We start from the raw sequence: 24,646 nt of genomic DNA, 5'->3' as shown, positions 1-24,646 counted from the left end.
TGGTTGAGCTATAGGCGCCGAGCCAGTAAGAAGGACTTTTAAAGTGCCATGAAGATAGGAGAAAATGGGGATGGAGGTGATGAGCGCCCTGCTGGAGATGCCACATGCGCACTGGGTGCCCACCAGGGTGGACACCATGCAGGGAGTTTAATAAGCAAAGGATCAGGTGACCCTTCCAGCCCTGAGAGTCTCTGGTTCTGTGAGACAGATGTTCATGTTCTGTATGGGTCCAAGGATGTGAGCTGTTAAGATAATTCTAGAAACTGAAAGCCCAGCTACTGGAGGATTATCAGTAATTAGTGCTTTTCGCCTAAAGTAGGTAATGCAACATCCAACATTACTGACTTTGTTGCCGGGATATAGCTTATTTTCTAGGAGAATCTGGTTTGTTCAATGTGCTCCATCCTAGCTGATGGTAATACTACTATGCCCTTATTTATTTATTTATTTATTTATTTATTGAGACAGAGCCTCAAGCTATTGCCCTGGATAGAGTGTTGTGGCATCATAGCTCATAGCAACCTTCAACTCCTGGGCTTAAGCAATTCTCTTGCCTCAGCCTCCCAAGTAGCTGGGACTACAGGCACCTACCACAACGCCCAGTTATTTTTTGTTTGTAGTTGTCATTGCTGTTTGGCAGGCCCGGGCTGGATTTGAACCCACTAGCTCTGGTATATGTGCCTAAGCCGCTTGAGCTATAGGCACCGAGACTCTACTATGCCCTTAAAGCAACACTTTCATCTGTGGCTCTCAAAGAATTTGATAAGCATTAATTATTTGTCCCATGGGACTGCAAACCTATTTCCACACTTGTCAAATTGATTAAGCAATTTTACATCCGGGCAAACCCAAAATACTGAGGTGGTGTCTCCTGGGTGTCTAGAGACCCAAGGGAAGAGCAGAAAACCTCACTGTCTTCCCAGACATCTCGTCTGAGAGAGACCAGATGTCCCACTGCTTGTGGCAGACTCTGACACTGATGCCCTGATGAATTGCTACGATTTATTTCCATTCAGATCTTCTTCTGACATTAAAATATCAAATAGAATGTGATATCTGGGAGAAATTTCCAGACTTTTAGTCAGCATATGAATTTGAGAAATATCTATCCATTTGCCTTAATAAAACTAGGGCTATCTTATATTCTCTGTCTCTCTCTCTCTCTCTCTCTCACACACACACACAGATACACACACACACACACACACACAAAGCTTGAGCTGCCTAGAAGCCTCTGGGACAGGACTGCACACCTTCTGGCCTCATCACCTCCCATCCCATGTCCCAAGCCACTGCCCCAGTTACCACTTGCTATTGTTGAAGTGGGACTAGGGATTTCTCAGGGTCCCAGAGGGACGAAAGGCTTGCATGTTACACTCTCCCACCCCCGGCAGCTCTGACTTTGATGCTGACACTTTAACAATTGGAATCCAGACACAGCCTGCTGCCACGTCTCCTCTCCGCCATTCCCTTCTTAACCCCCATAGTCCGGCTTCCACCTTCTGCCCTCTACTAAAGTCACTTTCAAAAGTCTTCAGTGACTCTCTTGGGGAACCCCATGAAGCATTCCTGGGGGTCATTCCGCTTGACCTCCTCAATGTTCTGCCCACCCCATCTACCCTGAGGGCCTCTCTTTTCTTGACCTCTATGACCCTGAAATCTCCCATTTTCCTTTCACTTCTCTGGCCAGCTCCCATTTGGAAGGCATTTCACAAGGACTGTCAGTCCTCGGGACTCTGACCCTTCTTTTGGGATCAACTCCCGCCATCTCTATCTCCAGGAGGGGTAGAGATATAACCTCCCCTTTCCCAGACTGAAGACTGGGAGATGCTATTCTTCCTCTCACCCCTGCACCCTACTTCCTAGCCCTAACTCTAACCCCAACCCCAACCTCCACCCTCAGGGAGCTCAGTCATAGCTCTTTTTCTTTTTGTTAAGAGATAGGGTCTGGCTCTGTCGTTTAGGCTGGAGTGCAGTGGCACAGTCATAGCTCACTGCAACCTCCAATTCCCAGGCTCCAGCAATCCTCTTGCTTCAGCCTCTGGAGTAGCTGGAACCATATGCATGTACCATCATGTCTGGCTAGTTTTTCTTATTTTTTGTAGAGACAGGGTCTTGCTGCGTTGCCCAGCCTGGTCTCTTGGACTTAAGCAATCCTTTCACCTTAGCCTCAGTAAGTGCTGAAATTATGGGCTTAAGCCATTAAGCCAAAAATGAGATTTTTTAAAAGTAAAACAAAATCAAAATTCTGATATCGTCTTCCTGCGTTATAGTAGGAAGGTAGCCTTAAGCAGAGCTGGAGTACACAGCCACCACTACACCAGAGGTCCATCCCAAAGCCTCTCGCTGCCCAGCTCATCTTGTTTCCACACAGAACTGCCTCCCTGTCCATCTTTGTGAAACACGGGCTGCTTCTCCTCCTCCTTCTGAGACCTTTGGTCTCTGGGCTGCCCAGGAGAAGACAGGCACTCCTGGCTCCCTTCAGGGTGCTCCACACCTCAACTTGGCCTGTGCTTCAGGCCTTGGCTCCTCCCAGCCCTCTTGCTTGTCCTCTGCAGGCCCTGGGCCTCTGCCTGGCTCAGTGTGAGTCTAGCTCACCTCTGCACCACCTGGCCACTCACTCACACTGACCTCTCCCTCCTCACAGCTCTGTCTGAGGCTTTGGCAATGACCGCCTGTGGCTCAGCAGCTATCCTGACATTCGCAGGAGCGCCATCTTATCTCTGCCGCCGGATTCCACTCTCCAGGAGCACACGGTCCCTGTTCCTTCCCTGAGGAGATGAGCATGGGCTTCTACCCTGTCCTCTGTCCCTGCAGTGCTTCCTGTTCCTCTTGTCAGGATGGCACAGTGGCCCTGGCTGCCTGGGCCTTCCCCATGGAGGCCACAGAAGCTCTGCCGCAGTCTGGTCCCTTCCGTGTGTGTGTGTGGACTTAACACGTTTGTGGCAGACGGCTCAACACCGCTAAGTTCTTCAGCCCTCTCAAGCTCAGCTTCTTCAAATGTTATCTCCAAGAAGTGGGTAACATATTCTCCCGGAGAGTTAATGAAAGAAAAGTTGGCTGCTTATGGAAAAGTGTGCTTCTGGATTAGCTGAAATTAGAATTAACACATGCAAGATTTATTAGCAAAGCACTATCTCTTTGGTGCCATGGGGCTCAGGACATGTGTGTAAATCATTCAGGTGACAATTTCCTGGATTGAGTGCTCGGCGTTTAACCTACCACAAATTAGTGCCCGTCTTCATAGACAGCAGAGTTGGGATTGTGACACTGAGTGTGATTTGACACGTAGGACACATAGAAGCAGAATGACTTTAAAACACTGAAAAGCAGCAAGCCTGGAGCTTTTTCCTGATCTTTTTCAATTCTCCTTTAAAACTCACCAGCAAGTGCTGCCTGAGAGTTCGGAACAGTGGACTAACATGAAGATATCAGCTCGCTTCCTGGACTTTAAACTTTATGGCCCCTGGGCTGGAATGCAGTTATCCAATTTTTAAAGGTGCTGGCATGGGGACCACGCCATCAGGGGGGTGAATAATCTTCCAGACCGAAGCAGACTCTTGTTTGTGAAATGAATGGGTGCTGATTGCAAATTAATTTCTCGGGCCATGTTAGGAGGGGATTGTCCAAGAAACTCAGTCATTTAATATTTAAATTATATTCTTTTTCTTATTTACATGGTGAACTTGACAGACTCAATGAATGTTATAATTGTGTTTAGAGTGCAAAAGCCATTCCCTGGTATGTCTTTCAGATATGCTATGGCCCAAGGTCCTGAACCAAGATTATTGTGCCAACCTGTTTTGAGTGTTATGGGGTGGCCAAGATAAAACCTGATATGGTGGGTGACAGGACACATACTCCGCAGAAGACCCACCAGGTGATGCTTTTCAGATTAAAGCATAAACACAGCTGCCCTAACGAGGGGTAGTTACTGAAGTTTCTCTTTATTTCTTCATGCCTTTTTCATAATTAACTTACCTGCAAATTACAGGTAAGAGAGCAAAGTATTACAATGAGAGCAAAAGGCTGAGCTGGAGATAGGGATGGACTTAAGAAAAGGCCAATGCTTTTGTAAGTTAAATATTTCTTTGAGGTTTTTGGTCTTTTGATTTTCATAAGAGATCCACAGATGAAGGAAGGAAGGAAGGAAGGAGGGAGGGAGGGAAGAAATAAATAAATATTTATTTATTTGAGACGGAGTCTGACTTGGTTGCCCTGGGTAGGGTGCAGTGGCAGGAAGGGAGGAAGAGAAGGAGGGAAGGTGGGAGGAAGGAAGGAAGGAAGGAAGGAAAGGAGGGTGGGAGGAAGGGAGGGAAGGAGAGAGGCAGAAAAAGGAAAAGAAAGACAGAGACAAGGGAGGGAGGGAAGGAGGAAGGAGAAAATTAAAAGAAGGCAGGCGGGCTCCCAGTGGCTCCGCCCAGTGTTCTAGCTGCCTGTCTGATTAAAGGTTGTCTCAGCACAGGTTTCCCTTCCAGCCTCCACCTTCCATTGTGGTCACTGGTGTGGCCGCTGGGACCACTGCAGAGTGTCCAGGCAGAGGGTGCAAGTGCCGTCTTTCTTAGTCCTGGATTTTCACTGAGGCCTGTGTGGGGAATACCCACGATGGTTGCCAAGTAAAGCATTTTTGCAGTCTGAGTCACATAGACAGAGCTTTCCTTGTAAATACAAAACAGGCAAATAAAGAAAAAAATATCAATCCTAAAAGGCAATGAAATGATTATTGCTAAGTGCCATTAAATGAACTCAGGATAATTCTCTTGTTCCATTTTGTATAATTTTAATGCAAACTTCTAATGAGTTGGTTAATATTATTCCCTCCTCTCTTTATTATTTAAAAAAATTTTTTTTCCTAACTGTTTTCTTTAAATCTTGCTTTGAAGCATCATGGTGTAAACCAGTAAGAAGTTTGGAAAATGTGTGTTCACCATTGGAATTTAATTAAAACACACTGAGCCTTGCAGAAACTTGTGGCTTAGAGTAATGGAAAACTGGGAATTCAGAAGTGTAAACTGATTTTAGAAAGAAAGGCCAATTTTTTTCTGAAATATCAGACTTTGTGCCTTTCACTTCTCTCTAGACTTGTACTTGATTCGTTCTTAAATATATAAGTGATCATTTCCCAATGGTCAGTCTTGCACTGGTAAGCATTTGGTATTTACCTAGACAGAGGCATTATCCAAATGTCCATGCCACTTCATATTCCTCTATATTGAATTTGTTTCTAAATATGTATTTAATCACACACCTACCATGCTGAAAGCTCGTACGGGTGCAAGGGATATAGTTGTGAGCAAAACTGTGCTGGCCTTGTCCTTTCCTTGAAGAGATTCTTAGATCTTTAGGGTGCCCTACAAAGGATGACATTTAGCTTGGTCTTATTTTTATTATTTATTTATTTTTGTTACCCAGGCTGGTCTCAAATTCCTGACCACAGGCCATCCTCCCTCCTCAGCTTCTGGAGTAGCTTGGTCTTAAGAATGAATTCGACTTTTATGAAGTGTCAAATAGTTAAGAAAAATAAAGGATTTTGAATATAGCACTTGTCATCAGCATGCAATTATTTAGAACTGTATATATTCTTCTCACAGAGGTGATGTAGCAGGACTGTTCAAAGCATGATACATGCATTACTCCCGCTCAACAGACTTCATGTCCACACCTCCGTGCTGGGTCTCCCCACTCACATTCCTGGGAGGTGGGTCTGGCCTGGGCAGAGGCTCTGTAGGGTACTGTCACAGCATGCAGTGTCTGCATCAAATTGCTCCACTCTGTTTGTCAAAATGCAGATTCCTTTATTTATTTATTTATTTATTTATTTGAGACAGAGTCTGACTAGGTTGCCCTGGGTAGGGTGCAGCGGCATCATAGCTCATAGCAACTCAAACTCCTGGGCTCAAGAGATCCTCTTGGCTCAGCCTCCCTAGTAGTTGAGACTGCAGACCCCTGCACTATACCTGGCTAGTTTTTCTATTTTTAGTAGAGATGGAATCTTGCTCTTACTCAGGGTGGTCTCGAATTCCTGAGCTCAAGCTAATACCTGCCTCAGCCTCCCGGAGTGCTAAGATTACAGACGTGAGCCACTGCGCCCAGCCAAAATTCAGATTCTTTATCCTAGCTTCAGACCCACAGAATTAGAATCTTCAGAATTAGACTATGTAGGTTAAACAGGCATTCCCCTCAGTCATTGTGAAAAATAAAGTTTAAGTGTATTGTTTTCAAAAGTTTCTTTTCTTTTTTCTTTCTTTCTTTCTTTTTTGAGACAGAGTCTCACTATGTCACCCTTGGTAGAGTACTGTGGCGTGCATCCCAGTTCATAGCAACCTCAAACTCTTGGGCTCAAGCGATTCTCTTGCCTCAGCCTCCCAAGTAACTGGGACTACAGGTGCCTCCCAAAATCCCTGGCTAAGTTTTGTTGCAGTTGTCATTGTTGTTTAGCTGGCCCAGGCTGGGTTTGAACCCAGAACCCTTGATGTATTGGCTGGCGCCGTAACCACTGTGCTACAGGCGCCAAGCCATTCAGAGGTTTCTTGTCAAAATCTGTGCAAAGGGGCCAACTGGTCCTCATAGCTGTGCTCCTGAGCCTGGTAAGCCTGGGAAAGGGAAGCCACTTAAGCTTCTAGGAATTTGAGGTATTGAAAACATTCTCTGTGCATGGGATTCCATATTACATGGTTCATTAGGGTCTGTTGCGGCGGGCCTTCAACATTTTTGGTTAACTAGTAGAATTAGAAAATCATGTGATGTTGGAGTAGGAGGATACACCTGGTGACTTTAGGGTGCTGGTTCCATTATAGGCATAATTATTCAATGCAGAGAAGACAGGAAAAGATTGCCAGAGAAGAAGTTAAAAATAAGATAGTATATGAAAGCACTCACCTTGATCCTGCAAGAAAACAAACTAGCAGCAGCAGCAGAAGCAGCAGCAGCAGCAGCAGCAGAAGCAGCAGCAGCAGCAGCAGCAGCAGCAGCAGGTAAGCAGTCTGAGCATAGAAAGCCAAACACAGGTCCCTGGTGTCAGTGTGAACAAAGCTGGAATTAACCAGCATTTTCTCTACAATAAGCTGGCAATCAAGTAAATAAAGTATGTGAAGTTGTAAAAAAAAAAAAGTCCACGCAAAGGCCATCAGTCAGTTGTTCACACCAAAGAAATCCAATCCGATGTTTGGGTTGGGAGGCTGATTATCAGGCAGGTCTCTGATAACTTTTATCCAGTATCACATAGCCTCTCCCCATAAAAAGAAGGAAAGAGTGATACAAAATGCTTTTCAAAGTTCAGCTGGCTGTGTCAGTGACCGTAGATTGTTGGATTTTTTTTCTGATCTTGATTTCCTCATCTGTAAAGTGAAGGGTTGGATTCAATGATCCCTTTTATTACTAGCTTTAAAAAATTACGCAACTTGTACTGCCTACCTAGTTACCATAGACAGGCTAAGCCGTAGGGTGCCTGCGTCAGTGGCCAGCACTGTCACCTGGCCATTCCCACGCCGTCCTCTCAAACATGGCACAGACAGGACAGAGGGAAAGAAGTAAAAGTAGCAAAATAGAAATGTGGTAGGTAACTCGTGCCTGGGACTCTTAGTTTTCATTATTTTTTCTTCTCCTTCTCCTTCTACTGAACAATGTTCTTCTTTCTTCTGAGTAGTGTTTGAATTCATTGCCTGGAAGTCATTCATTTGTTTATCTCACGCTTTGGAGTGTCCAGTATATTCCAGGACAAGGCTGAGTATTGAGAATGAGAAAATGTACAAACACCTTGACCTCATCATGTGGTTTTCCAAAACCAAAAATCAGAGGGTTTTTACCCTTTTTCAGTTTTAGGTACCCCTCCTACAAGGATGATTTAGAAAATGCTTTTAAAAGATAAAAGCCAAAAAAACCTAGGTTTTTCTTTTCATCTTAAACTCATATCTAATTGAGAAATCTCAAATCTGGTGTTTTGAAAGGCAAGTTCTACCCAGTCACACCTTCTGTGGGCCACACGAGTCAATGGACAGAACCCATGGCTGTGCCCTTTCCCATCACCCAACATAATATTCCTTAGGAGCAAGGAGACAGGTGGAATCTTTGGGGTTCCTTTTGAATCACTAATAGCAGAGATACTTATGTACATTTTATGATAAACACTCAGGAGAGGGAAATAAAAAAAAAAAACAAAGAGAAAGAATATGTCTCATTTTCCCCCAATTATATTGGAGTGTTCTAAATGACAAAATTCATGGTAGAGTTATTATATTTTTAAAAAAATTTCTTGTTCCATTCATATGACTTAAATATATTATTTATTTATTTATTTATTTTGAGACAGACTCTCATGAGGTCTTGGCATAGAGTGCCACATAGCTCACAGCAACCTCAAACTCTTAGGCTTAAGTGATTCTCTTGCCTCAGCCTCCCAAGTAGCTGGGACTACAGGTGCCTGCCGCAATGCCTGGCTATTTTTGTTGTTGTTGTTGTAGTTGTCATTGTTGTTTGGCAGGCCTGGGCCGGGTTCAAACCCACGAGCCCTGGTATATGAGGCTGGCGCCCTAACAACTGAGCTACAGACACCAAGCCAGACTTAAATATTTTATCTTATTTTATTTTATTTATTTATTTATTTTTAGAGACAGAGTCTCACTCTGTTGCCCTCGGTAGAATGCCATCGCAACCTCCAACTCCTGGGCTTAGGCAATTCTCTTGCCTCAGCCTCCGGAGTAGCTGGGACTACCGGTGCCCTCCACAACACTCAGCTATTTTTTGTTGTAGTTTTGGCAGGGGCCAGGTTTGAACCCACCACCCTCAGTATATGGGGCCAGCACCCTACTCACTGAGCCACAGCCACTGCCCCAGACTGAAATATTTTAAACTAAGAAATTCCCTGGACTTTTGGGTTACCACTTGTATCTTAACTCTAATGGGGAAGAAAAGGCATCTGGAATTATCTTTGTGATCATCTTTATATTCAGGAAAGAGCTCTCACACTAGTTGCTTTGCTAAATTACTGCTCATTTCACACTATTTGAATAGGTTCTTAATTAAGGTTTGCATATGAATCTCCATAAAAAATGATGCAAACTTTTTCTTCCCCCAAAGAAGGACTCACCAGACTCTGCCTTTGTTTGACCTGGTGAGACTGAATTATCGTTGAAGGCTTTCTTTACCTGTGGCCGAGAGGTGAGGTGCCATCTGTCCTCTTTACGTTGAGGGGAATCTGGTCTTTCCGGTAGTAAACTATGTCATGATTACTAAATTAAAACACCACATGAAAAACTTGATTTTTACTTCTTCTTTTTTCTTTTTTTTTGTTTTGAGAGAGAGTCTCGTTCTGTCATCCTGCGTAGAGTGCTATGATATCATAGCTCACAGCAACCTCAAACTCTTGGGCTCAAGTGATCTTCTTGCCTCAGCCTCCCAAGTAGCTGGAACTGTAGGCGCCCGCCACAATGCCTGGCTTGTTTTTCTATTTTTAGAAGAGAAGGGGTCTTGCTCTTGCTCAGGCTGGTCTTGAACTCCTGAGCTCAGGCAGTCCACCTGCCCTGGCCTTCAGAGTGCTGAGATTACCTGTGTGAGCCGCCCTGCCTGACCTTTACTTCTCATTTGCAGAGTAAGACCCACAGAATTTGCAGTGCGGGTTGAATGGTGAGCTAAACCCTCCTGTCCCAGGGGGCAGCTGGAAGAAACATTTTCCACAGTAGATGGTCAGAAATGGGAACAATAATTACTACATAAGACAAACTGCCGTGTCTGTGGAGAGGCAATACCACCGCCAGGACCAGGTGCACGCTGAGTCTCCCCGGACCCGGGAGCACCATGCAGGCAGCACAGGGCTCTGCTTACCGTGCTCCTCGGCCTCCTAATTACACTTACTTCCTGTTTCTGATCTCAGGCCTTTCAGAATAGTTCCCGTGAAGAGGAAATCCTGACTGCTTTTTTTCCGGTGCTTTCTTACCACGTGGTAAATGGCTAATTTCATATAATTAAGGAAGTTTTTCATGGAGACTAAATAGACTGCTGGGGAAGGTATAAACACACGTGCGGGAGATAGATGGGTACTTAGGGCACAGTTGCATTTGATTTTTACACATGCTCCCACTTCCACAGAGATACTCGAGGGAACTCCAGCCTGCAGCGCGGGCAGTGAGATTTGTAAAAGCCTGTCCAGGCCGGTTTATTTCAAATTGAAAAAATTGCCTCCATCGAAACCCTTGTGACTATTCAAAATTCTACATATAGGGCAAATTACGTATAAAAGCTAAGATTGGAAAATTTGAAGGATTGGATACTTAAACACTAATAATGGTAATATTTAAGAAATGTGCACCTGTCCCAGGCCTGCGAAACGTGCTAAATGCCTTACGTGTTTCATGTTTTTTGGTTGGTTTTTTGTTTTTGAGCCAGAGTATCACTCTGTCGCCCAGGCTAGAGTGCAGTGGTGTCATCAACATAGCTCATAGCAACCTCAAACTCTTGTGCCTAAGCCTCCTGAGTAGCTGGGACTAGAGGTGCCCAGCACAATGCCGGGCTAGTTTTTCTACTTTTTGTAGAGATGGGGTCTGGCTGTTGCTCCTCCCAGCCTCCTCCTCAGCCTCCCAGGATGCTAGGGTCACAGGTGCAAACCACCACACTGGGGCATGTTTCAACTTAATAACTGTCCTCAGCACCCGTCAGGGGATGCTGCTCCACCTTACACACGAGCAAGCTGAGGCCGCAGGAAGGCTGGGCAAAGCGCCCAAGGTCAAACACCTGAAAAGTAAAGGAAACGGGAGTCCTGCCAGCTCAGTTTGCCTGCGAAGTCCAGGAACCGCCCCCTTGGGTAAGGATTGCACAAATTAGGGCAGCTCCCCATCAGAGGCCCGTGCGTTTATTTGGATTATTACTTACAGGGTGGCATAGCCTAGTGCTCCAGAATTTCCTCTGCAAGCGCAGGCGTGGAGAAGCTAAACACAGGCTGCTCCACTGCACTATTGTTATCCGGAAATCTCTACTCCTCATGATGGCTCTTGGTGCCTAATTTCCTTGTCACTGTCTCTCCGCAGCCCTGCTGGATCCACAGCCACATTTATCTCTCTCATGTAACCGCTACATAGTTTGGGAGAAACTATGATCAGAAAGCAAAACTGCAGGAAGGAGAAAAACCACACACACATACACAGAGTATTGTGATGGAAATTGCATTGTAGAGTTACGCGTTAAAATCCAACATATGTAGCAGCCCGTATAGCCTATGGCTAGGAGGAGTGAGAGTTATAGGAAATACCTGTAATGGAACACCTTGGTGAACAGGGCATGGAGAGAGATTTAGTTTTAACAAGCATGAGAGAGCTTGTGAGATAAGAGCATTGGTGAATTGGCAGTCTCTACACCTGTGGTGTTGAGAAGCACGAAGCTCAGCCTTATATTAGGCTGGAGGAGAAGGCAGTCCGGAGCATGCGCATTCTATCAGGGATCCACTTGCTCTGACTCTGTCTCCTCTCCTGCCTGCAGAATGCCAGCACGGCGTCTCTGCTGAAGATTACCAAGCTCTGCTAAAGACTAAGAGCTATTTGTTCTAAGAAGACTGCTTTACTCTCTCTAAGACTCTCTCTCTCCAGCTAAAGTAGATAGCCCTCAAGCACCTAAGAGAAACTGTTTCTGAGCAAGGTAGCTTAGCAGTTTGCGTCCGGAACCTACCTAAGCCGGCCTGAGACCTGGCCAGTCCCGGGCCCTGACTAGGGGTGTCAGAAGCAGATCCTGACAAACATAATTTCCCATTTTCCCTCTGATGGAGGCCCTGATGCCAGGTGATGTTTTACAAACGTCCCCAAGACCTTTCTGGTGCTGCTCAAACATACTTTCAGATAGAGAAATGGCATTTAGGTGTCAAGCCTAGGCCGTGGCTGTCTGTAAGCCACCAGGCTGATGGCAAAGGGGTGGATGACTCCAAACTCCCAGGCTGGACGTGTTTGCTTCCTGTGGATGGTGAGATGCTCAGTATCAGGTCTAACAAGACGGGCCCAAGACACGGTCTGGAGTGGGGTCAGCTTCATGCACATCATGCTCCAGACTGGAACTTTCTCTAAGGCAGGAATTCATGCCTCTCCATGTCCCAGGACTTGCCCCATGCCGGGCACAGGGTACACGCTTAGGAGCTGATGGATGAAGGAATAAATGAATGTCTGCCTTTTAAGCACAGAGGCATCTAAGTGCTCAATCTCACACTAATTTTGCAAAAATCTTTCAGTAGAAGAATGTTTCACTCTTAGGTTTGGAACCCCCAGGCCAACCTTTCAAACAGAGCCTCAGTGAAAGAATGTGCAGCTCAGGAGGTTTCCAGGAAAGATTTTTTCTTGCACAAATAAATTGAAAACATTGCTTGAATAGTAGTCTTTCTTGTGTTTCCCCCACTCTTGGTACTTTACTCTATAGCTCTAAAATGTGGAGTGCCACACAAGACCATGCTGAGGTGTGTCTAATGAAGTCAACCACAGCACCTGAATGTAAATAGACATGCCTGGACAGAAATATGACATTCACCAGGGCCATATATAGCAACTCCAGCAAATAGTGTATAACAGTGAGCATATGGGAATGACATTGAAGCCATTTTTAGTTCAAAAAGAAAATTACTGTTTTACTGTGAATAATGACATACTCTGTATATTCATTTGTCCAAGTGCCTTTTCCCATTTTGCTTTTCCTTCAAACATGGTAAGTGGATGAGTGGTGTGCTGGATCTTTATATGTTGGACGTGTTCTACGGCAATTAAAATTTGAGAAAGCTGGGGATGGTGGTACGTGCTCGTAGTCCCAGTACTCAGGAGACTGAGGCAGGAGTATGGCTTGAGTCTAGGAGTTCAAGACCACCCTGGGAAACACAGAAAAACCTTGTCCCTAAAAAAAAAAAAAAAAAAAAAAAAAAAATCTATGAAAAGGTCCATGAGGCATTTGAAGAATACCCACACCACTGTCCCAGGTCTCGCACATGGTATCTGGAGAGACCGGGAAGAGGTGTCACCCAGGAGGGCAGAGTCAGGGGAGACTAACTCTAGCTGAGCCTGCTCTAACTTTTAGACTATAGTCCATTGATATCTAAATCCAAGGTCATTCTTCTTCAAGGAGGAATTCTGAAAGTGCTCTCAGCCTAGCTCTACCATATCATTATAAAAGAGGTCATCAATATGAAAATTCAGTGTGGTTTTCAGGCCATTATAACAAAGAGATGATATTTTCATCTATTTTACTATTGGCACAATCTCCTGTCCCCAGAAATGATCATGGTGCTTGTTCTCTTCTGTGGCACTTATCACAGACACCTGTTTAAAAAGATGTTTGTGTACACACCTCATCATCTAAGACTGTGTTAGCTACTTACTTGTTCTTTTTTATGAGAGTCCCATTCTGTTCCCAGGCTAGAGTGCAGAGGCGTCAGCCCAGCTCACAGCAACCTCAAACTCTTGGGTGCAAGTGATCCTCCTGCCTCCGCCTCCCAAGTAGCTGGGACTACAGATGCCTGCCATGACACCCAGCTAATTTTTCTATTTTTAGTAGAACAGGGTTTCTCTTTGTTGCTGAATCTTGAACTGTTGGCCTCTAGCCATCCTTCCACCATCCATACTTCCATCCTTCCAAAGGGCTGGGGTTATAGGCATAAACTGCTGCACCCCGCATGGCTGAAGCATTTAAAAAGAAGGGTAAAAAGAAAGTGTAAGGCGGGTGTGGTCCCTGCCTGTAAGGATGCTACAGCATTCCTGGCTCTCATCCATCAGCAGGGCCCATGAGAGGAATTTACTGTCTTTGTGTTTTCCTTGTGAAACACTGTGAATCCTTATCTGTTCTTTAGGGTAGATTAATTCCTTTGCTTGTTGACTATAATAGGAATTAAAGGTTCATATTTAAGTAAAATGAACAGAGCCTGGTGGTTAGCCCGTGAAGGGTGGGGTCATCTACACATTGTACCTCCAAGACCTTCAATGTAAAGGTGGCCCTCATGGGCACGCCTTATCTGATAGAATCATTAGACCTAAAAAAGCAATTTCGGCCTTCATCATTTTATATCCTATTTTATACAGAAGCTAGATGCACTAAAAGCCATGGCTGTAGCTTTTCATGTCAAGAATCTGCACAAGAAATGTTTGTTTTAATAACATTTTTATTGGTTACATAAATACAGAGAAATATGCTGGTCATAAAGTCCAGCTCTGTGGATTGTCTCAGATGGACACACCTGTGTAACCACTGTCCAGCTCGGGAAGTGGATACGACAAGGGCTCCCCTCATGCCGCGGGCAACAGCTACTCTGCTGGCTACCCCACAGATTAATTTCACCTGTTCCGAACTTTATCTAAATAGATTCACGTAGTAATATTTTATGTCAGGATTCTTTCTCTCACCATTGTATTTGTAAGATTTGTACGGGAGATTGCCCATTATGATGTGTGCTAACCCTTGATAAGAATATGCCACAATTTATTTATTCTACTGTGGAGGGGCGTTGGCTGGTTCCTTGCTTGGGCTATTGTGAGTAACAGTGCTGTAAACATTCCTATCCGTACACAGTGTGTGTGGACATGCATTTCTGTTGGGTACGTACACTGGGGCAGAATTGCGGGATCACAGAGTTTGCATCTGTTCACTTTTTTCAGTATATATGCTGCCAAAGCAAGCACCTTTTTTTTTTTTTTGAGACTCTGTCACCCTGGGTAGAGTGCTGTGGCATCATCATAGATCACAACAACCTCTTGGGCACAAGGGATCCTCCTGCCTCAGTCTCCAGAGTAACTGGGACTATGGGCACCTGCCATGACACCCAGCTAAGTTTTTCTATTTTTAGTAGAGACAGGGCCTCTTTCTTGCTCAGGCTGGTCTTAAACTCCTGAGTTCCTGCCACAGTGTCCCAGAATGCCAGGATTACAAGGGTGAGAGTCACCGTGCCGGCCACATCTGTTCGCTTTTATATGGTAGTTACTGTTCAAGTTTTCCCCAAGTTTTCCCCAACCCCCTAATTCGTCAGTGGTCCATGAGTCTTATATGCCTCTTCATCATCACTTTCCACTGTCCTTCTTTTTCCTTTTAGCCATTTGGAGGGTGGGGAAAGGATCTCCTGTGGTCTTAGTTTTTATTTCCTGGATGGCTAATGAGGTTGAGCATTTTTTTACATGTTTGTCAGCTATTTGGATGTTTTCTTTTCAATAGTTACCGTTCCAATCTTTTCCAATTGCAATGATTTTTAATTAGTTGACTAGACACAGTTCTATACATAGTCTGGATGCCTGCGGGCACTGCAGGTGCCTTCTCTCTGGCTGTCTTGGTGGCTTAGTGGTTGACAAATGCCTCCAGAGGAGAAGGAAACTGAAGGTTGGGCTCCCTCTCCAGACTTCCCTTTTCTCAGGGATTTTCGTCCTTACCTCCGTGTGTAGGTAGCTCTCTGATGACTCCCAAACATATGAATTGTGTATGCTTAATATTTTATCCAGATTTCCTTCTAGTTTCTTGCATCATGAGGATTGATCTAAATAAGATTTTCGCCCTTCCAGAAGCATAAGTTTGCAAATGAGATTGTCATTTGGGGCATTTCAAAGGCAACATCTAGAATGAAGAAGCATCCTAAGGGGATGCCACACACAGAAATGAGTTCTTTTTCCGGGCTGGGATAGGAGAGGATGAGAGGTGAACCCTGTGACTCTTGGGTCTTGTCCCAGGAGGGGTAAAAGAAACTAGAGGGAAGTTTGGTGATCCCAAAGCAATATTCTAGGCTTAGTCCTCTGAGACTGTAGGCCTCTTTGGGAAACCCCCATCCAGTAAAGCATGAACCGAAAAAGACAGAGGATACCTCCAGTCCTGTTGCTATGGAAAGGGGGTTTCTGTCACCAGTCTGTCTTGCAAAGCAAGGCAGACTGAGTGCTAGGCTGAAAATGGCCCAGAGCCTGGAAGAGACACCCCAGCTTGAGACAAGGAGGACACAACCCATGGCAGCCTTTTGACAGGAGCCCACGGTGGGGCTGCTGATGGCAGCAGCGTGTGCTAGGAAGATCAGTGTTGATGCCCAAGTTCAAGCAGGATGGACTGCAGGGAGGACTGTGGCAAGGATGCAATTAGACAGCCCTCACATCAGGCTGGCTCGCCCGGGTTCTTAAGAACACTTTGCCCACCCCAGACCTATCCTCCTCCTGGAGAGAGGAGGAGAAGGAGAGGGAACTGGGGAGAGTTCTGAATTAACAAGATGAGAGTCTAAAAGAGACTAGAAGCTAAGGGACTGAGTTTTTCAGTGGTGAGATTTAGTGTCCCTGTATTGCTAATGGGGTGAATTGTGTCCCCTGCCCAAAAGGCATGCTGAAGTCCTAACCTCCAATCCAAACCTTGGAAGTAGGGTCTTAAGCCATCCAGTTTGTTCTGAGTTATTAAAGCAGTCCTAGGGCGGCGCCTGTGGCTCAAAGGGGTAGGGCGCCAGCCCTGTATGTTGGAGGTGGAGGGTTCAAACCCAGCCCCAGCCCCCAAAATAAATAAATAAATAAATAGCAATCCTAGCAAAGGAATGCAACTACTAACTAAAATCAGAGGTTAGTGAATTAAATTGAGTTCAATTTTGGAAAAAGAAAGATAATTACGTTTCTGTGCCTGTCCCCACAAATTATACTGAACTCAGGCTTTGAACCTGAATTTTTCTATGCAAGGGTGACCTTCCCTGTCTCCACGTGACCTTCTGTTCAGAGTGAGCTGACTTGCTGCTCTTCATCTAGGAATTCCCCAAGTTTCCTGACACACTGGTGTCAGTTACCCTGCATGAATCAATATAGCATTTGCTTCTATGGTTCTGAGGTTGGTTCGATCCAGAATTTACAGATTGCATAGATGCAGCCTAAGATAAGGCTAAGATAAGTCTGAACTTTGGAGTAAAAAATAAGTCAAGCTGAGGTCTCCCCAGGAAGAGAATTGCTGAAATTACTCTGTATAATTATATTTTCTCTTATAAGTGTGTATGAGCAGCTAGGCGAGGTGGCTCACTCCTGTAATCCTAGCACCCTGGGAGGCTAAGACGGGTAGATCACTTGACCTCAGGAGTTCAAGACCAGCCTGAGCAAGAGCAAGACCCCATCTCTAAAAATAGCCAGGTGTTGTGGCAGGTGCCTGTAGTTCCAGCTGCATGGGAAGCTGAGGTAAGAGGATTGCTTGAAGCAGGAGTTTGAGTTTGATGTGAGCTATGAGGCTATGACACTCTTCCAAGGTGACAAAGTGAGACAGGAAAAAAAAAAGTGTGTATCATTGAGGCTGATCTGTTGGTGTGATTGAGGACTCTAGGAGACCCCTTCCTTGGTTAAGTCACCATCACTGCTTGTAAGGATGTCTGAGATCCCATCCTGTGTCATCATTCCTTTGGTTCTCAAAAGCATTGTCAGTTTTTCAATTAAAGCACAACTATCCCCTGAGAAAGTTCACAGCTTGAGCTCTTAGGAAACAGTTGTGTATTGTCTGACTTCTCTCTTGGGACCCAGAGGAGACCTGAGGATATAGAGGAAGGGACCAATCTGGCCTAGGGCAAAGTCATCAGGGACAGCCAAGGAATGTCCACATAGTAATGATGGCGATTACCTTGAGAATTCTTGAACTGTATTTTCAAAATAGAAAGGAGTTCATTAATAAAATGAGAAGTTCTGTTTTCCCTGTAGGATTGGAGGTCAGGCTCATCCATTCTGGAGTCAGTGGGCTGCTGGCTCTGTGACCATGGGCTTCTCCTTTTTAAGCTTCAGGGTTCTTCTCATCTATGAAATGGGATAATAATTGTACCTGCCTCATTAGGAGATTGTGAGAGACAAATAGATAAATTATCTAAAGAATTGGCCCAGAGTAAACACTCAATAAATGTTAGTATCGCATCGGTTTGTGAAATTTTTGTCCCTCTGTTATTATGTATTAATTGTTAAGTTTTTTCGTGCAGCACCAGTTTTGTGCTAAACTGTGTTGTTCCACACGGCGAGCAGAGCTGTGTTGTTGAAATGAATTCAGAGATCAGTCCATTAAAATGCATGCAAGGCACCTACACTGGGCCTGTAATCCCAGCCCTCTGGGAGACTGAGGCAGGTGGATCCCTCAAGCTCAGTTGTTCAAGACCAGGCTGATCAAGAGTGAGACCCCCCTGTCTAGCAATAGAAAAACTAGCTGGGCTTCATGGCAGGTGCCTGTAGTCCCAGCTGCTCAGAGGCTGAGGCAAGAGGATCTCTTGAACCCAAGAGTTTGAGATTGCTGTGAGCTATGATGACACCAGGGCAGTCTACCCAGAGCAACAGAGTGAGACTCTGTCTCAAAAAAAAAAAAAAAAAAAAAAAAATTGCTACAGCAAAATAAAGGATCAGGATGACAGGAATTCTTTCACTGTTTTTATTTTATATAACATTTAGATAATACTTACTCAGTAGAGTGCTGTAGCATCACAGCTCACAGCAACCTCAAACTCTTGGGCTTATGTGATTTGCTTGCCTCAGCCTCCCTGTGGGACTATAGGCATCTGCCATAACACTGGGTTATTTTTTGGTTGCAATTGTCATTGTTGCTTAGCAGGCCCAGGCCAGGGTTGAACCCTCCAGCCTCTTTGTATGTGGCCGGCACCTACTCACTGAGCTACAGGCACCGAGCCCAATTTATTGGTTATACAAAATAACATTGGAATGTTTCTAGCACAAAGAAACAATGGATATCCCAATATATTGATTTAATCTTTACAATTATGTGAATGTATTAAATTATCATAATGTATTTGATCTTTACAAATTATATGAATGTATTAAATTAGGTAGCGCCACCTAAACACACCCAGGTGCATTCACTATGTATCAATAAAAAAGAAAACATTAGAAGAAAAGAGTGCAGGCTGTGTTGACCAGTTTGATGGAAGTAGTTCGGATTGCATGTGAAAACCCCACACTGTACCCCAGAAGTGCATTAATGTACATAGTTACCATTCAATAAAAAAAAAAAAGAAGAAGAAGAAAAGAGTGCAGCCAGGATTTAAACCAGACCTTCTGACTCTGGAATTGGGCTGTGTACTACTAAGCTGTGCGTGCACACACACACACAGACACACACAGACACAAACACACACAGAGGCCTTGACCTTCACTGTGCTCACAGTCACTGTCTTTGCAAATGTGTAGTGGTCAGAGCTTGGAAGCCATTTCTCAGTGTCATCACATACGGGATTATATGAAGCCATAGGGCCAGGAAAGAAGGTGATTGGATTTTTATTAGAAGAGGTGCCTCTGTTAGCTGTGTAACCTTTGCAGGAAGGCAGAGAGTAACCGGTTCGGGCAAGACTTGCCCTACTCTAAAGAGTTCTGACCCGCCCGCTTCCTCCACGCTCGGATGAAGACTGTGAACCCACACGAGGAAGGTTATCCATGGCTAGCTCCCAAAGGAAAGAGGAAAAGGAGATTTTTTTCAGAACTCAGTTATGTTAAACCTGGTGACAGAGGAACCAAATGTGACAGAAAGAAAAATAAAGAGACTCCTGTCCCTGGGACTAAGGATTTAGTTGCCACAGCACTGAGCAGGACTTTGCAAAAAGTGTCTGCGCAGCTGGAGATGCACCAGCTCGCAGAGAAAACAACCCGTTGCTGTGGGGAGCAGCTCTGGAGTTGCATTCCAAGTCCTGGGCCAGGTGCAAAGACACCCCACCCACCTGTGACCACTGTCTGGTTGGTGAGGGTGACGACAGTAAAGGAACTAGTAGTCATGAGGCCACAGAAGTTCAGAGCTGGCTCCACCTAAGAGACCCTGGAAGACAGTCACAGACAGAGGCCGTTTTTTCTGGGGCCCGAACTGTGAGGCTTGCATAATACTAGACATTTGCTGTCACTGTTTGAGCAGAACCATTGGGAATGGATGTGGAGGGGGAGGCTTGGAAACTGCTGAGGTGGAAGGAGGAGAAGATTGGAGACCAAACAGTTGTGGGAGTCATGGTCAATGGCCAAGGTGGCTCCCAGCAACTTGGAAAACAGGATGCTGCTGACTGAGGTATAGAATAGGCTGGAAGCGGGGATGGCCGGGGAGGCACCAAAATGGCAAACTGACCGCAGAAAAGCCCAGCCTCTAGGGCCGGGGGAGGCAGGTTGTGTGAAGTCACTCCTCCTGAGGTTTCTGTCTTGTTATTTTTCTTTTGTGGTCTTTTTTTGGTCCTACTCTACTGGTACATGTTTGTGTACGGATGACATCGTGTTGGATTGAAAACAAACAGGAGCAAAATGTAACTTTCCGCAGGGGAAGTAAGTGGGGACAGGACTTCGGGGTGTGTGGCTGTGAGGCTCATGGTCTGCTCGCGTGACCTCTAATGTGTTGCTAGCTGAGTACAGTGGCTCATGGCTGTAATCCCAGCACTTTGGGAGGCTGAGGTAGGAGGATCACTTAAGGGCAGGAGTTTAAGACCAGTCTGGGCAAGAGAGGGACAACAACAACAAAAAATGCCTGTTTATTCACTTATTTTTTGCATGAGCTGGTTGGTGTCAGTCACTCCTGTATTTTCCTCACCACTGGAGCAATGCTGGGGAGACACAAGGCATCTCTAAACCACTTGTTCTCAGAACCACTTGTTTCTCATTCCCTCATCACAATGAGAAGCAGATGGGTCTCTCAACCAATCAACCAAACAACCACTGAAACTGTGGCTTCTTTAAAGCTTATAACTAGAAAATTTGGGTAAAATCAAACAACAGCCACCAGCTTAAGGTATTTGTTACTCAAAATGAAGATGTAGAGATTCATTAATTCATGGGTGCCATTAATTGTCAGTATAATATATGATGACATGAAACTGAAAAAACAGATTTTTTTTCTGCATGGTATCACTTCTCCATTCTATCACTAAAGTAAACTTTAAGAAAAAAAGCAGCGGCTTGGCACCCATAGCTCAGTGGTTTGGTGCTGGCCACATGCAATGGGGCTGGGGGGTTTGAACCTAGCCAGGGCCTGCTAAAAACAACGACAACAATAACAATAACAAAAAAAAAATAGCTGGGCGTTGTGGCGGGCGCCTGTAGTCCCAGCTACTGAGGCTAAAGCAAGAGAGTTGCCTAAGCCCGAGAGTTTGAGGTTGCTGTGAGCTGTGACACCACCGCACTCTACTGAGGGTGACATAGTGAGACTCTGGTCTCGAAAAAAGAAAAAAAAGCAGTATTATAAAGCTGCTAAGAGAAGTGTACTGACACGCAAATATATTGATTTCACTCAATATGTCTATATGATACATTGGATGAATATTTACTATAATTGTTACGTAGTACCCTGAGAATTTATTTTCTTCTTTCAAGATGCATTAAACCAAGGAGAAATTGGCAGTTATATAAATAAGAGCTCAAGTTCAGGTTTTAGCTCCTTTAACACACCAGCTTTGAAATTAGAACCTCCAAATTATATATCATCACCAAATTATGATACTTTCTGAGGAAGAACATAATGGCTAGTGTGTCTCCATTCAGCCACACACCCGCACACCTAAACAGATTTCACAGCTTTTTTACACAGGTTAAAGCTGGCTGTAGTCCATTCTTTAGGTGGTTTAATTGCAAAAATTACTTCCCTTCTAAAGATCCTGTCTGTATTCCAGATGGCCCCATGCCAACAACCCTCAACTTCAAATGCGGCTTAAGTTATCTTTGTCAGCAAGCAGAGGCATTGTCTGTTTTTCCTCCCTGTGGACACAGTCAGAAATGTGACATCCAAACCTCATACCTACTACTTTCAATAACAAGCAGCAGCATTTATATAACAGAAGGTTAGGGCAACTCTGCTGTCGAGGACAGAGTGGAAATGACCGGATATAAGTGGAGAGGCTTGGGAGGAAGTAAAAGGAACTCAGGAAGAGTCCAACCAGAGGAGACTCCCATGAAGTTCAAGAGCAAATGTAATGGGAAAAGTGGAGTGTAGCATCATAAAGGGAAATTTTAGAGAACAGGCGTGCTCTCGTGTTGTAAGTTTTACCCTTCACAGTAAGTTTGTGGGTTTAGCAAATACCTTTCCTATACTGAGGGTTCCAGTGAAGGTAAATGCTGACTATATGATGTGCTGGTGAGGAAGAACTACTTGAATATAAGGCTGGGTGTGGTCACACCTGTAATCCTAGCACTCTGGGAGGCTGAGGTGGGTGGATCACTTGAGTTCACGAATTTGAGACCAACCTGAGCAAGAGTGAGACCCCCATCTCTTAAAAAAAAAAAAACTAGCTGGGCATTATGGTAGGTGCCTGGAGTGCCAGCTACTTAGGAGGCTGAAGCAGGAAGACCATTTGAGCTCAAGAGTATGGGGTTGCTGTGAGCTGTGATGCTATAGCACTCTACTGAGAGTGATAAAGTGAGACTCAAAAAAAAAAAACTGCTTGAACATCTTTAAGGTAGTCACATTTTAAAAGGTACTTTATTTGGATTCAAATAGCATCCACTTTTATATGTTCAGGTGTGTTTATCAGGCTGACTTTATAAATTATGAAAAGCAAAACAAACTTAAAATAACATCAGTTTTATCAACTTAAAACAATCAGTGTCACAGGTTGTTTTTTATTTATTTTTACTTATTTACTTATTTTTTGAGATAGAGTTTTACTTTGTGGCCCTGGGTAGAGTGCCATGTTATCACAGCTCACAGCAACCTCAAACTCTTGGGCTTAAGTGATTCTCTTGCCTCAGCCTCCCAAGTAGCTGGGACTACAGGCATCTGCCACAATGCCCCACTATTTTTTGGTTGTAGTTGTTGTTTGGTGGGCCTGGGCTGGATTCGAACCCGCCAGCTCCAGTGTATGTGGCTGGTGCCCTAGCGGCTGAGCTACAGGTGCCAAGCCACAGATTGTTTTTAAAAAGGATTTATTGGTGAAGCCCAAAGTGAAAAGTCTTTTGCTCTGTGTTGTAGGTGTCTGCATATGGGTTTCATAGGGACCCAGACTAGTGCAACTTGGGGTGCTCCACTCAAAACTCATTCACAAATTTAAGAATGGCACTCAGGACTATGGTCTCCTCTTTGCAGATGCCTGGAGATGTGTTCCGGCTCAGGCATGGGACAATGACAGTCCTGGCCTTGTCCAGGAAAGAGTCTCTGTAACACTAAACAAGGTTTTTATAATAGATCTGGAGCCTTGAGCAACTGTCTAAACAAAACATAGACCTTTCATCATACTGTATAATCCTACCAAGTAGCCTTTTGTTTTTCAGTATGCCATCAAGGATGCAGAAATTCAGCTCTAGTAACTTATCACTGGGAAGGAAAACTGGTAAAATAATCCAAGAGAAAAAAAGGAACCCCTGCCATGGGTGCATTCATGTGCACAGGTGTGGGCACACATACAGCTGTATTCCTCAACTGCACACCATACACACACACAAGTGGTGTGAAGGCGATGGAGCCTGGATCAAACTGTGGGCTAAAAGCAGCTTTTTTGAATTCTAATCAAGATTACATCCTTGTTTCTTTCAGGGATTGGAACAATGCAGCAGTGAAGTGAACCATGCAGGTTCCTGAGCACCAGCTGCAAGGCACATCTATACCTGGCCAGGTGATCTTCAGAAAGGAGGAAGGCTCTCCTCTAGACAGCTCAAGTTCTCCAAAATTAGCCCGGCCCATGGGCGGGGTTGTCTGCCTCTGCCCTGGAGATGCCTGGGCTCCAATCTGCACTGTCTTTGGGTGTTGACTACTGGATCCTGGTGCCTGAGGGAGGAGATGGGTATTAGCCTGACAGCCTTGTGGGGCACTGAGCAATGGAAATGCACTTAAGAGATGTGACCATTGCTGCAATCCTAGTTCTCTTCTACAAACAGCTAAAACTGCATTTGAGCTCTTGGAGATTGGTATTAAATGCAATAACTTTTACCGGTCTTGCCAATGTGTGGATGTGTGTGTCTAGTGTTCTTTCTGTGGCCAGGGGTGCCCAAGTGAGGCAGAGAGTTTACATGGAAGTTTCTCTTCCCTTAGGTGCTGTGAAAGAAAGAAAGGAGAGTAAAAAGTCATCACTTCAAAGAATATTCCAACAGCGAGAAAGGTGTGTTAAGGAGATTCTTTTTGAGGTAGAATTCAGGGGTAGGATGGCTTGTTTATTGAAGGAAAGGTTTTGGAAACAGAATTTAATTCTGGAAATCTTACTGGGTACCTTATATGTGTCAGAAAATGTACAAAGTGATGGGATAGAAAGATGAATTGGGCAAGATCCCAATTCCTTGATTCTCTCAAGGAATTTAGATCTAGATAATCTATGAAGATTCAGCAAGAGAATATGACAAAATGGTTATTTCTGAACATGTTACTTTTATGATATGAAAAAAATATTGTAAATAGTGTGAAAAGTGCAATAAAAGCAAAAAAAAAAAAAAAAAAAAAGCAACCCAGAAAAACAAAAAAAATGAAGAAAACCAAACAACACATAGTTAAAAACTCTCCAAAAACCAAAAGGGAAAAGCTCCATAAGAGGTGGTGATGCTTGAATTTTTTTTTTTTTTTGAGACAGATGCTCACTCTGTCACCCTGGGTAGAGTGCTGTGGCATCATAGCTCACAGCAACCTCAAACGCCTGGGCTCAAGTGATCCTCTTGCCTCAGTCTCCCAAAGTAGCTGGGGCTACAGACACCCACTACAACGTCCAGCTAGATTTTCTATTTTTAGTGGAAACTGGGTCTCAGCTCAGGCTGGTCTTGAACTTCTGAGCACAAGAGAATTCTACCAG

The 24,646-nt window shown here is 44.5% G+C and overlaps 1 protein-coding gene across 1 annotated transcript in view; it reads left to right on the top strand.

Annotated features, from left to right (window-relative positions):
* Positions 1-24,646, top strand: part of LOC100951282 (T cell lymphoma invasion and metastasis 2) — a 431,635-nt gene that overhangs the window by 192,127 nt on the left and 214,862 nt on the right. The window contains 1 exon segment of the mRNA XM_023517962.1: positions 6,983-7,007. Coding sequence (XP_023373730.1) covers positions 6,983-7,007 — 25 coding nt within the window.

Source organism: Otolemur garnettii, unplaced genomic scaffold (genome assembly GCF_000181295.1).
Source record: "Otolemur garnettii isolate 467f Iridium unplaced genomic scaffold, OtoGar3 scaffold00126, whole genome shotgun sequence".
NCBI classification, from domain to species: Eukaryota; Metazoa; Chordata; class Mammalia; order Primates; family Galagidae; genus Otolemur; species Otolemur garnettii.
The sequence above is the reverse complement of the archived record's forward strand: the minus strand, read 5'-3'. Positions and strand labels throughout refer to the sequence as shown.